This window comes from Leucoraja erinacea, chromosome 28 (assembly GCF_028641065.1).
Source record: "Leucoraja erinacea ecotype New England chromosome 28, Leri_hhj_1, whole genome shotgun sequence".
In the NCBI taxonomy this organism is placed as follows: domain Eukaryota; kingdom Metazoa; phylum Chordata; class Chondrichthyes; order Rajiformes; family Rajidae; genus Leucoraja; species Leucoraja erinaceus.
Genome location: NC_073404.1, coordinates 1,838,936 through 1,852,465, shown reverse-complemented (window position 1 = coordinate 1,852,465; position 13,530 = coordinate 1,838,936). Strand labels below are relative to the sequence as shown.

The following is a 13,530-nucleotide window of genomic DNA, read 5'->3' as shown; positions in this document are numbered from 1 at the left end:
AACTGCTAGAATCAGTTATTAAAGATGGGATAGCAGCACATTTGGAAAGTGGTGAAATCATTGGACAAAGTCAGCATGGATTTACGAAAGGTAAATCATGTTGACGAATCTTATAGAATTTTTCGAGGATGTAACTAATAGAGTGGATAAGGGAGAACCAGTGGATGTGGTGAAACTGGACTTTCAGAAGGCTTTCGACAAGGTCCCACATAAGAGATTAGTATACAATTGGGGTTTCAGTATTGATGTGGATAGAGAACTGGCTGGCAGACAGGAAGCAAAGAGTAGGAGTAAACGGGTCCTTTTCAGAATGGCAGGCAGTGACTAGTGGGGTACCTCAAGGCTCAGTGCTGGGACCCCAGCTATTTACGATATATATTAATGATTTGGACGAGGGAATTAAATGCAACATCTCCAAGTTTGCGGATGACACAAAGCTGGGGGGCAGTGTTAGCTGTGTGGAGGATGCTAGGAGGCTGCAAGGTGACTTGAATAGGCTGGGTGAGTGGGCAAATGCATGGCAGATGCAGTATAATGTGGATAAATGTGAGGTTATCCACTTTGATGGCAAAAACAGGAAAGTAGACTATTATCTGAATGGTGGCCAATTAGGAAAGGGGGAGACAAGCCAGTCATTAAAAGTAGGCATGCAGGTGCAGCAGACAGTGAAGAAAGTGAATGGTATGTTAGCATTCACAGCAAAAGGATTTGAGTATAGGAGCAGGGAGGTTCTACTGCAGTTGTACAGGGTCTTGGTGAGACCACACCTGGAGTATTGCATGCAATTTTGGTCTCCAAATCTGAGGAAGGACATTATTGCTATAGAGGGAGTGCAGAGAAGGTTCACCAGACTGATTCCTGGGATGTCTGGACTTTCATATGAAGAAAGACTGGATAGACTCGACTTGTACTCGCTAGAATTTAGGAGATTGAGGGGGAATCTTATAGAAACGTACAAAATTCTTAAGGGGTTGGACAGGCTAGATGCAGGAAGATTGTTCCCGATGTTGGGGAAGTCCAGAACAAGGGGTCACAGTTTAAGGATAAAGGTGAAATCCTTTAGGACCGAGATGAGAAAAACGTTTTTCACAGAGAGAGTGGTGAATCTCTGGAACTCTCTGCCACAGAAGGTAGTTGAGCCCAGTTCATTGGCTATATTTATGAGGGAGTTAGATGTGGCCCTTGTGGCTAAGGGCCAGAGGGTATGGAGAGAAGGCAGGTACGGGATACTGAGTTGGATGATCAGCCATGATCATATTGAATGGCGGTGCAGGCTCGCATTGCCTACTCCTGCACCTATTTTCTATGTATCTATGAGAGAGTGCAGCGTAGGTTCACGAGGTTAATTCCCGGGATGGCGGGACTGTCATAAGATGAAACAATGGAGCGACTGGGCTTGTATTCACTAGAATTTAGAAGGATGAGAGGATATCTTATAGAAACATATAAAATTATTAAGGGATTGGACACACTAGATGCAGGAAACATGTTCCCGATGTTGGGGGAGTCCAGAGCCAGGGGCAACAGTTTAAGAATAAGGGGTAAGCCATTTAGAACTGAGATGTGGAAAAACGGTTTCACACAGAGAGTTGTGAATTTGCGAAATTCTCTGCCTCAGAAAACAGTGGAGGCCGATGCACTTGATGCATTCAAAAGATAGTTAGATAGAGCTCTTAGCACTAGCGGAATCAAGGAGTATGGGGAAAAGGCAGGAACGGGGTACTGATTGTAGCGATGTTACAAAACCTACCTTCAGCAGCGCTGCAGATCTGCCACTGGCTGCATGTGTGACTTTGGAGCCTTTGGGGACGGGATTAAAATGCAGGTTGTATCGCTTGTCGGAGAGGGTTTTCCTCGGGCTGCTAGTCGATGAAGAAAAATCGATCGGACTTCCATTCCCGTTTTTTTTTTTTTTTTTTAATCGCTGGACAATTTAATAGTTGGATTAAAGTAAAAAGAGACTTTGAACGCCCTCAATGGGACGGATCGCAATATCAGGACAAAACAAAGCGTGAGTCGTATATTTCACATATAATCTTGCTTGGGGTGGCTTTAGTCCAATTTTACGATGCAAAAATGTTATTCGGCCTGCCGATATGGGGTTAAAATTCATGGCAACGTCAACGTTCCAATCGATAGCATTCCGGAGACACCCACTCGCAAGATGCTAAAAATTCTCTTTTTTTTTTAGCCATGTCATAAGAGCATCTAAATCGTCTATATTTTGTGTAATTTATCCATAATCAATATTTTTATACTAAATATCCACAACTGTTTTAGTCGCATGTATTGTGCAAAAAAAAATGATTTTGATTATATTGAGAGTGGATGTTTCTAGATTAATTTATGGGAATTAAACATTAAATTCCTTCCATTTGGCATATAAGTTCATGTTATATTGTGAATTCTTGTGTGAATGGGATTAGTTTGTTATTTGGATACTTAGGCTATTAAAAAAAATTAGCCTTTTCTTAAGAAATGGATAGATGTTTAGATCTAGTAATTGAATTTAGATGAATTTAATTGATTAGATGAAACAGATGTTTTTGTTGGGTATTTACTATTTGTTTTAGCATTTAACTTTATCATTTCTACCTTTTTTCTAAAACTGCAAATAATAACTTGTTTCTGTTAATGCTGTTCAGTGTTTTTTTTCCTTTACATTTTAAACAGATGTCTCCGAAGAAGAAATGCAAAATTGTCAATCCAAATGCCCAGCAAAAGACAGATTTAGACAGCATTCGCAGAGATTATCCGAATTTGGACTGCTCCAAATGTGATGATCTACAGGACATTCTTAATGGGAAAGTAGTGGGCAGGAAGGCATGTCATGCGTGTTTTGAAGAGCAAAAACCTGTAGTTTACAATGCCAACATTGAAAAGTTGAGGAAAAACAAGGTGTACAGAGTTGCTTACCGGTTACAATCTGAGGAGTATGATGATGCTACTGATTATGATATGCAAATGTACCAGCTAGCAACTGATCTTCTCCATAAAGACTTGGTCTATTGCTAGAAATTGTAATGTATTTACCTATCTGTTACGGACTTACAGCATATAATACAATAATATTAAAGTTCTGATCTTGAGAATATCACATTTTTGAATTTTCAATGCAGTCCGAGTGTTTATTACTATTTCCATCACAACGGTCAATTTTGTAATTAGCTACAATTAGTTAATTCAGATTCAGATTCAGATTCAGATTCAATTTTAATTGTCATTGTCAGTGTACAGTACAGAGACAACGAAATGCATTTAGCATCTCCCTGGAAGAGCGACATAGCAAACGATTTGAATAAATAATAATAAGTGGGGGGGGGGGGGGGGTGGTGATTGGCAGTCACCGAGGTACGTTGTTGAGTAGAGTGACAGCCGCCGGAAAGAAGCTGTTCCTCGACCTGCTGGTTCGGCAACGGAGAGACCTGTAGCGCCTCCCGGATGGTAGGAGGGTAAACAGTCCATGGTTGGAGTGAGAGCAGTCCTTGGCGATGCTGAGCGCCCTCCGCAGACAGCGCTTGCTTTGGACAGACTCAATGGAGGGGAGTGAGGAACCGGTGATGCGTTGGGCAATTTTCACCACCCTCTGCAATGCCTTCCGGTCGGAGACAGAGCAGTTGCCATACCATACTGTGATGCAGTTGGTAAGGATGCTCTCGATGGTGCGTGCAGTTGGTAAGGATGCTCTCGATGGTGCTATGCTCTCGATGGTGATGATATAATTAACTAATTAACTAATTATATGCTTTAATTTCAGGTCATCCAAATAAGATGTTTCATATTTGTTTCAGAATGCTTCAATTTATAATAACTGAAAATTTCATTCAGTTCTCTTAATTTTTAAGAAAGCTATGGACTGTCCTCATCACAGCTTTTGTGTTAAGTTAATGGAAAAGCAATAGGGAACAAGATGCTAATTTCTGAGTATGAAAATGGCCATAACTTTTTTTAATACTGAAGATATGAAAGTGAATTCGGTGTTAATTAAAAATTATTTTTATGCTTTGGCTGATGGGATAAATTACAGGCTTGATGTTTAAAATCTCAAAATGTTGTAACATCCCTATTCTTTCCCTATTTTTTTTCTTTAAATAAACTTTAAAAATTGACGCTATGTAAGAACTCTGTAACCAGTTTGTCGTTTATTATCATTGCTACATATGCTTTTAATTATTATGTTTTCTTTTTTAAAGTCGAGTTTGCATCTGCGCTCGGACTTTCAGTGCGGACTGCAGATGGTGTGATCCACGGATGATGCGAGGAGCTGCCCACATACAGTGGGAGACTGCTCACTCACTCACTCACTCACTCACTCACTCACTCACTCACTCACTCACTCACTCACTCACTCACTCACTCACTCACTCACTCACTCACTCACTCACTCACTCACTCACTCACTCACTCACTCACTCACTCACTCACTCACTCACTCACTCACTCACTCACTCACTCACTCACTCACTCACTCACTCACTCACTCACTCACTCACTCCTCCACAGCGTTCCCGGGCAGCCTGGCTCGGAGCTGGAGCGGGGAACCGAAATGAACCCTCCCCCTTTCAATCGGGAGTCCCCGGGACGTTAAACAGACTCGCCCATTAAGCCCCCCCCCCCCCCCCCCCCCCCCCCCCCCCCCCCGAGAGCTACCTGATGAGGGGGGGCAGGAATGAAGGGGAACCCGTTGGGGGTCGCCGAGAATGAAGTGTGGCCTGGCAAGGGGTTGTCTGCTGTCCGCTGCGAGCAACAGATAAAACAGTTTGATTAACTGTCTGAAACGTTGTTGGTGCCAGAAACATGGCGACACTTGTGTACTGCAGAGGCGGTGTGTTGTGTGGTTCTATGCGGTGTGTTGTGTGGTTCTATGCGGTGTGTTGTGTGGTTCTATGCGGTGTGTGGTTCTATGCCGTGTGTTGTGTGGTTTTACCGGCTTGTGTGTCAAAACAAAGCATTTCATTGTAACCTGGGTACATGTGACAACAAAATGTCATTGGATTGGATTGATAACATGCACAGATCCAGCAGGGGTGAAAACAGACCCAGAAACACTGGCCACGCAGACAGCGGCTGTTCTCTTCACCCCATTCATCTAGGGGTTTATTCCCACTCTCACCTGATCTAGACTTTAGACACACAGCGGCGTGGAAACAGGCCCTTCAACCACCGAGTCCGCGCTGACCAACGATTTACAGAAGCCAAAACCTGCACATCTTTGGAGTGTGGGAGGGAAACCGGAGCACCCGGAGAAAACCCACGCGGTCCCAGGGTGAACCCGTATTCAGAATCGAACCCGGGGTGCGGGCAGGTGAGAAAAGGTGTAGGTTGGGCACTGGTTGGCATGGGCAGGTTGGGCAGAAGGGCCTGTTTCTATGCGGTATGAGTTTGTTAGCGTTGGGTCGGAGCTGGTGCTAAGTTTCTCTGATGTGCTGCATTGCTCTGTCTGCAGTTTCCTCCCTCTCCCCGTGATGATGCACAGGGAGGGAGCTCCTGTGAACGGTCCGTATACATAGTGCTGGTCTCCACATGGTCCATTCAAAGGCTCTGTGTCTTCAGTGTCTGTGGTGAGCTGGAATAGGATGCGTCGTTCTCGTAATTGCTGCCCTCCCGCCGCAGAATCTGCTGGCAAATAATCTTGTGGAAGGTGTTGCGGAACTCCCGGATCTTGTAGGCGTAGATGATGGGGTTACCCACGGAGTTGGCGTGGGACAGGATAATGGCCGCGTCCACCATCTTCGGGCCCAGGGTGCGGAAGAGGCGTGGGTGGAAATAATAAAGACAGTTGATGGTGTGGAGTGGGAGCCAGCAGAACGCAAACAAGCCCACGATGACGGAGAGAGACTTGGCTACCCGCACCTGGTTCTGCAGGAATGTCCTGGACGAGTCTGACCCCACAGAGCTCAGCTCGATCTTCTGCAGCTGCCTCCTGGCCACGGTGAAGATCTTCACGTAGATCACCAGCATGAGGAGCAGCGGGGTGAGGACACATCCCAGGAAGTTGAAGTAAATCATGTATTGCATGTCCACCACGTTCAAGAAGCGGCATTCATGCGTGGCGTTGCCCGCCGGGTGCGGGTGGGACCCCCGGGCGGCGCTGACGTTCCCGCACCCCAACACATCCGCCTTCCTGCTCGGGCTCGGGCTCTGGCTCCAGCCCAGGAACGGAGTCAGCCCGATAAAGAAGGACAGGATCCAGAAGATTGCTATAATCAGCCTGGCTCGTCTCCCGGTTATCAGGCCGCTGTATCTGCATGAGAGAGAGGAAGCGGTGCAAAGGGTCAGGAAAAGAGCTGGAATGTCCATTGTCTCACGGCAGTTCCTGTTGTTTATCACTGGGAATTGCAACATGTTGTCCCCAGACTGTTCTCCCCCATGGCTGGGCCCAGACCAGTGGAGTGGACATGTCCCCTAATCTCCACCAGAAATCAATTCCATTCTCTTGAAATCTCAGATCCCTTCAAATTCTGCACGGCCAGAACTGACACACGGACTGACACAAAAAGCTGCAGTAACTCATCGGGACTGGCAGCATCTCTGGAGAGAAGGAATGAATGGGTGATGTTTCGGGTCGAGACCCTTCTTCAGAAGGACGAGTATGGAGGGATACGGACTAAGCGCGGGCGGGTCGGACTAGTGTAGCTGGGACATGTTGGCCGGTGTGGGCAAGTTGGGTCGAAGGGCCTGTTTCTACACTGTATCACTCTCTGACTGAAGACTGTTCACATCGGCTTTCCAATGGGTTTGAAACAACATCCATCAGGCAAGAGGTACAGAAGTTTGAAACCCCCCCACCCCAACCCACCCCAGGTTTGGAACAGTTTCTTCCCGGCTGTTATCAGGCAACTGAATTATCCTAACATCACCTCGAGAGCGGCCCTGACCTCCCACCTACATCATTGGAGACCCTCCGATTATCTTTAATAGGACTTTACTGGACTTTATTTTGAACTAAACACTATTTCCTTTGTCCTGTGTCTGTACATTGTGGATGGCTCGACTGTACAGTATTTCCGCTGGCTGGCAAACACGCAACAAAGGTCGTTTATCAATTATTGTGGTCTTCTTGGGCATCGGTACGATAGATGCCCTTTTGAAGCAGATGGGGACCAACCTCAGACTGTGACTAATCCCGTGGGCTTGCAATTCCCCAAGTCATCAGGTCACCTGCTGTCACGCGTGTATTCGCTGCACACACATGTCCCACTCGTGAACAGTTGAGCCAATAGACAATAGGTGCAGGAGTAGGCCATTCGGCCCTTCGAGCCAGCACCGCCATTCAATGTGATCATGGCTGATCATCCCCAGTCATTACCCCGTTCCTGCCTTCTCCCTATATCCCCTGGCCCGCTATTTTTTAAGAGCCCTATCTAGCTCTCTCTTGAAAGCATCCAGAGAACCTGACTCCACCGCCCTCTGAGGCAGAGAATTCCACAGACTCACTCTGTGAGAAAAAGTGTTTCCTCATCTCCGTTCTAAATGGCTTACTCCTTATTCTTAAACTGTGGCCCCTGGTTCTGGACTCCCCCAACATCGGGAACATGTTTCCTGCCTCTAGCGTGTCCAAGCCCGTAACAATCTTATATGTTTCAATGAGATCCCCTCTCATCCTTCTAAACTCCAGAGTGTACAAGCCCAGCTGCTCCATTCTCTCAGCATATGCTGGGGCAGTTCCACTCAATGATACCCTCACCTTGTGTCCATTGCCGCCCACTCAGCTACTTCTCACCGGTCTGCCACCGATCCTTCCTTCCACCCGTTTCAGTCGGGTGGCGCCGCGGTAGAGTTGCTGCCTCTCACAGCGCCAGTGACCCGGGTTCGATCCCGACTACGGGTGCTGGCTGTACCGAGTTTGCATGTTCTCCCCGTGACCTGCGTGGGTTTTCTCCGAGATCTTCGGTTTCCTCCCACACCCCAAAGGTCTGTAGGCAAAGTGTTTAAGAAGGAACTGCAGATGCTGGAAAATCGAAGGTAGACAAAAATGCTGGAGAAATTCAGCGGGTGCAGCAGCATCTATGGAGCGAAGGAAATAGGCAACGTTTCGTCCCGAAACGTTGCCTATTTCCTTCGCTCCATAGATGCTGCTGCACCCGCTGAGTTTCTCCAGCATTTTTGTCTATCTCAGGTTTGTAGGTAAATTGGTCTGTGTAAATTATCCCAAGTGTGTTTAGGATTGTGTTAATGTGCGGGGATCGCTGGTCAGTGCGGACTCGGTGGGCCGAAGGGCCTGTTTCCGTACTGTATCTCTAAAACTAAAACTAAACTAAATGCTAAGGAAAGTAAGTGTAGATATGGCCCGGTCTACCAATAGGTATTGGCCATCCTACCATCAAAGGGATCTACAGGATGCGCTGCGTCAAGGCTGCAGTTAATGTCACCAAAGACCCCCACCACCCTGGTCATGTTCTTTCAACTCACTATCGGAAAGAAGGAACAGGACCTTCGGGTTCAATTACAGCTTCTTCCAGCAACACTGCACAACACCCGAGGGTGGCACGGTGGTGCAGCGGTAGAGTTACTGCCTAATTACAGCGCCAGAGATGTGGATTCCATCCTGACCACGGGTGCTGTCTGTACGGTGTCTGTACGTTCTTCCCGTGACCTGCGTGGTGTTTCTCCGGGAGCTCCGGTTTCCTCCCACACTCTAAAGACGTACTTGGCTTGGGTAAATTTGTAAATTGTCCCCAGTGTGTGCAGGATTGTGTTAGTGTGCGGAGATTTCGCTCTGTCTCTGTATAAGCTAAACTAACAACAACCATACCTCAACAACTGCCATCTATAATGGACTTTGTTTGATTGCGCTATTGTGGTCCGGTATTATGAATGTGTTGTGTTATTGACCGTGCAGTTAGTAAGATTGGCATTGTTCCATTGCCAATACATGTGACAATTAAACATCACGAAACATAAAGTGCTGGAGTGACTCAGCGGGTACAAGCAGGCACCCGGCTCTGGAGAACATGGACAGGCGACTTTTCGGTTCGGGACCCTTCTTTAGGCTGACTGTAGTAGAGGGGAGAAAGCTGGAAGAGAGGTGGGTGCGGGACAAAGCCTGGCATGTGAGTGGGTGGGTACAGGCTAGGGGGAACACGTGAGTTCCTCACAGTTTGTGTGGGGGCTTGTACACCAGCATGTCCACAATGAAACACAATTGCGTCTGACCTCCTTCACCTCTTCCCTCCTTCCTGGCAGCCTTGGTGTTCCTGCTTATCCCTCTCCTAGCTGTCTCCACTTCTCCATCTTGTCTCCCTACCTGCCCATAGTCCCTCCCTCACCCCCCACCCCTCCTCCATCACCCCTCACCCCTCCTCCATCACCCCTCACCCCTCACCCCTCCTCCATCACCTACCGATCCCTGTCTCATCCCGCCCCTTCTCCACTTTATACCGGCTGAGTTTCCCCAGCAGTTTGTGCACATATCTGCACACTCTTAGTTTAGTTTAGAGATACAGCACGGAAACAGGCCCTTCGGCCCACCGAGTCCGCACCGACCAGCGATCCCCGCACACTAACACTGTCCCACACACACTAGGGACAATTTACATTTATACCAAGCCAATTAACCTGCAAGTCTTTGGAGTGTGGGATGAAATCAGAGATCTCGGAGAAAACCCACGCGGTTATGGGGAGAACGTACAAACTCCGTACAGACAGCGCCCAGAGACAGGGTCGAACCCAGGTCTCAGGCAGTAACTCTACTCCTAAACTCTCTTGGCCATCACAAGTACAACAAAATAAAAATAAAAATAAAAATCATTAAACAATTCTTCCATGTGTTACTGGACTAAACAGGCGCGAGTGCCAAGCCCGGGTAATACTGAGTAGGATGTAGGTGAAACATGCGGCACAATAGACTTCATCCCAGGGAACACATTCCGATCGCACGTTAAAAACTTCAACGACAAAACATTATTTGCATTTCTATTTTGTTCTAAGAATAAAGCTTCCCTTGATGAATCACTCAAGGCCAGTGGGACTGGTGTGAAAGCAGGAAGTAAAGTCGCTGTGGGGATGTTGGCGGGGCGGGTACGCGTTTACTGTGGAATTAATATTGAACAGATGAACGTGTTCGATGTTGAGAAACAAAAACCTCATCCAGACATCATCCTCAAATATCAATCCTTTCTGCAGAAACCGCTTTATTGCTAATATTCCCCTGTCAATGGTGTAACGAAGCTCAGAGAACGTCTTGTGTACATCCCCGCCCACTGCATCCCCCCCCCCCCCCCCGTCCATCAAACTGCCCTCCACAGTGTACAGATACATGATAAAGGGAATAATGTGAATACTGTTCCGTGCAGGATAAAGTCCGATCAAAGTTAGTCCGAGGGTCTCCAATGAGGTAGATAGTAGTTCAGCACCGCTCTCTAGTTGGTGAGAGGATGGTTCAGTTGCCTGATAACAGATGGGAAGAAACTGTCCCTGAATCTGGAGGTGTGCGTTTTCACACTTCTGTACCCCTTGCCTGATGGGGAAGGGGAGAAGAGGGAGTGGCGGTGCCATTGTACCACATACAGCTGTACCAAGATGCAGTGAAAAGTTATCCACGCTAACCAATACGTCGGGTGATACAATCAAGACAAGTACCACAGGTAGAGCAAACGGGAAGATACAGAGTGTGCAGGAAGGAACTGCAGATGCTGGTTTATACCGAAGATAGACAACATGCTGTTTTGTTCTGGCCTTCTCTATCTTTCAGTCTGAAGAAGGGTTCTGACCGGAAACGTCACCTTTTCTCCAGAGATGCTGCCTGACCCGCTGAGTTACTCCAGCATTTTGTTTCTATCTTAGTCGTAGAGTCCTACAGTGTAGAACCCGGCCCTTCGGCCCAACTTGCCCGCGCCAGCCAACGAGCCCCGTCCACACTAGTCCCACCTGCCTGCATTTAGCCCATATTCCTCGAAACCTGTCCTATCCATGTACCTGTATAGATGTTTCAGAAACGTTGGGATCGTCCCAGCCTCAACTATCTCATCTTTTAGTTCAGTTTAGTTTAGTTTAGTTTAGTTTAGTTTAGTTTAGTTTAGTTTAGAGATACAGCGCGGAAACAGGCCCTTCGGCCCACTGACCAGCGATCGCGGCCATTAACACTATCCTACACCAACGAGGGACAATTTTTACATTTACCCAGCCAATTAATCTACAACCCTGTACGCCTTTCTACTCAACTACTTCGGAAGTTACAGCGAGTGCAGAATACCGTTCCAGAGACAAAGTCACATTTCTGCAATGGGAAGGGGTGAAGGGGGGGGGGGGGGGGGGGGGGGGCAGAGGTAAGTCCTGATACACCCTTTGCATGAGGCAGTACTGCTACATCCCTGTCCCCAGCCGGTGCCCGGCTTCCTGTATCACCAACTATTACAAAGATGTTGCCAGGACTAGAGGGCCTGAGCTACAGGGAGAGGTTGAGTAGGCTGGGACTCTTCCTTGGAGCGGAGGAGGTTGAGGGGGGATCTTATGGAGGGGTATAACATCATGAGAGGAATAGATCGGGTAGATGCACACAGACTCTTGCCCAGTAGGGAAATCAAGGACTCAAGGACACAGGGTGAACGTGAAGAGGAAAATATTTCATTGGAATCCGAGGGTAACATTTTCATATTGGGTGTATGGAACAAGCTGCCAGAGGAGGTAGTTGAAGCTGGGACTATCCCAGCGTTTAAGAAACAGTTAAACAGGTACATGGATAGGACGGGTTTGGAGGGATATGGACCAAGCGCAGGCAGGTGGGACTAGTGTATCTGGGACATGTTGGCCAGTGTGGGCAAGTTGGGCCGAAGGGCCTGTTTCCACGCTGTATCACTCTATGGACCGTGTGCAGACGCGGAGAGTTTGTATCCGCGACCCTAGGTCCGGGTGTCTGAGACGGGCCCCCCTCGCCCCCCCACCCCCTCCTCCCGTGCTCACGTCCCCTGCTCACATCTGCTCGTATAATCTACATTCAACAGGCCATCAGTCAGCCGACACGCTCTCCACAACACATGCCCTTCAATCACCACTGTTTGTTAACGTTGATGGAGCCGCGCTCTGGAGCAGGAGCCTCTCCCCACCCCCCCCCCCCCCCCCCCTGCCCGCCTGCCCTCCACCCCCCCCCCCCCCCCCCCCCCTTCTCCCTTCTACCCTGCCCCCAATCCTCTCCCCTCCACCTTCCCCACCGCCCCAGGTCATGCGCTGCCAGTCCAGCGTGGATATAAACAGTTTTACACATCACACAGTCTGTAGCTGCTCCGGGGGGTCGAACAAAAGCACCCAGACGCCGCCAGCACCCGCGGCCCCCTCAGCCCCCCCCCCCCCCCCCCCCCCCCCAGCGCTGTATTGGGGGGCCCGGGGGGTGGAGGGGAGGGGGGGGGGGAGTTGGGGGGGAGGAGGGGGTTGTGTGCCCGGGGCAGGAGGCGCTTGACAAGACAGTGAGATGTCGGAGAAGTGACAAAGTCCAACCGGAGCACCCGGAGAAAACCCAGGCGGTCACGGGGAGAACGTGCAAACTCCGCACAGACAGCACCCGTGGTCAGGATTGAACCCGGGTCTCTGGCGCTGTGAGGCAGCAACTCTACCCATTGTAAATGATGAAATCTGCGGTCAAATGTTCGTCTCAGTAACAGTGACCAGGGTCACAACCCTCCTCCAGACACTGCCCCTCGCTGTGCAGTCCGGCCCCGGCCGCTTGGCCCGTCTTGTCCCGTCCTATCCCTACCTGAGGTGGATGCTGACGGCCAGGTAGCGGTCGATGGCGACGCCCAGGAGGCTGAAGATGGAGCTCTGTGTGAGGACGAGCACGAAGCAGGCGAGGAAGCGGCAGGGCTGGGACGGGATGGGCAGCGCCAGGCTGATGGTGATGGCGAACGGGATGGCGAACGCGCCCACGGCCACGTCGGCCACGGCCAGCGATACCAGGAAGTAGTTGGTGCCGGTGCGGAGGCTGCTGTTGGCGGCCACAGCCCAGCAAACCAGCACGTTCCCCAACACGGCCAGCACCGCAATCGCCAGCTCCAGTCCCACATACACCCAGTCGGCCGGGCCCAGCAACACTCCCATCCGCCCCCAGCCGCCCCACACCCTGTCTCCCCTCACCTTGTCTCCCCTCACCCTGCACACTTCACCCTGTCTCCCCCTCACCCTGCCCCCCACACCCTGCACCCCACACCCTGCCCCCTTGATCACCTGCCTGCACCTCTCTACGCCCACCCCACTCCCCTCACCCTGGCTCCCTAATCACCTTCCTGCCCCCCTACTTCTCTCCTTCCACCCCCCTAATCTCCCCCCCACCCCCTAATCCCTGCACCCCCCTCTTCACCCACCCCTCTCCTGTTCCTCTCCTCCTCTCCCCCTCCTACTCTCCCTGCCTGCCCCCTCCTAATCTCACCCTATGCCTCTCCCCCTTCCCAATCCCCCCCTTCTCACACCTCTCCACCTTCCTCCCTCCCCTCTCCCCCCCCCCCTACCTACCCATCTCTCTCCCCTCTCTCTCCCTCATCCCCCCCACCGTCTCCCTCTCCCTGTTCCTGCTCCTCTTTCCCCCCGCGCAGCGTTACCTTG

At 49.8% G+C, this 13,530-nt stretch overlaps 2 protein-coding genes across 2 annotated transcripts in view; one reads left to right on the top strand and one right to left on the bottom strand.

The window, feature by feature from the left end:
- The window catches only part of zswim7 (zinc finger, SWIM-type containing 7), a 58,418-nt gene extending 54,798 nt beyond the window's left edge, over window positions 1-3,620 (top strand). Inside the window, exon 6 of the mRNA XM_055657474.1 lies at window positions 2,674-3,620. Within this exon, the coding sequence (XP_055513449.1) occupies window positions 2,674-3,015 (342 nt within the window). The 3' untranslated portion in view covers window positions 3,016-3,620. The remainder of the gene's footprint in view (window positions 1-2,673) is intronic.
- A 1,027-nt stretch (window positions 3,621-4,647) lies between these two features.
- On the bottom strand, window positions 4,648-13,029 carry adora2b (adenosine A2b receptor). The gene is made up of 2 exons (XM_055657472.1): window positions 12,689-13,029; window positions 4,648-6,244 (listed from the first exon to the last, which is right to left on the bottom strand). The coding sequence occupies exons 1-2, from the start codon at window positions 13,027-13,029 to the stop codon at window positions 5,533-5,535; spliced, it is 1,053 nt and encodes a 350-aa protein (XP_055513447.1). The 3' UTR covers window positions 4,648-5,532.
- Window positions 13,030-13,530: the final 501 nt, after the last annotated feature.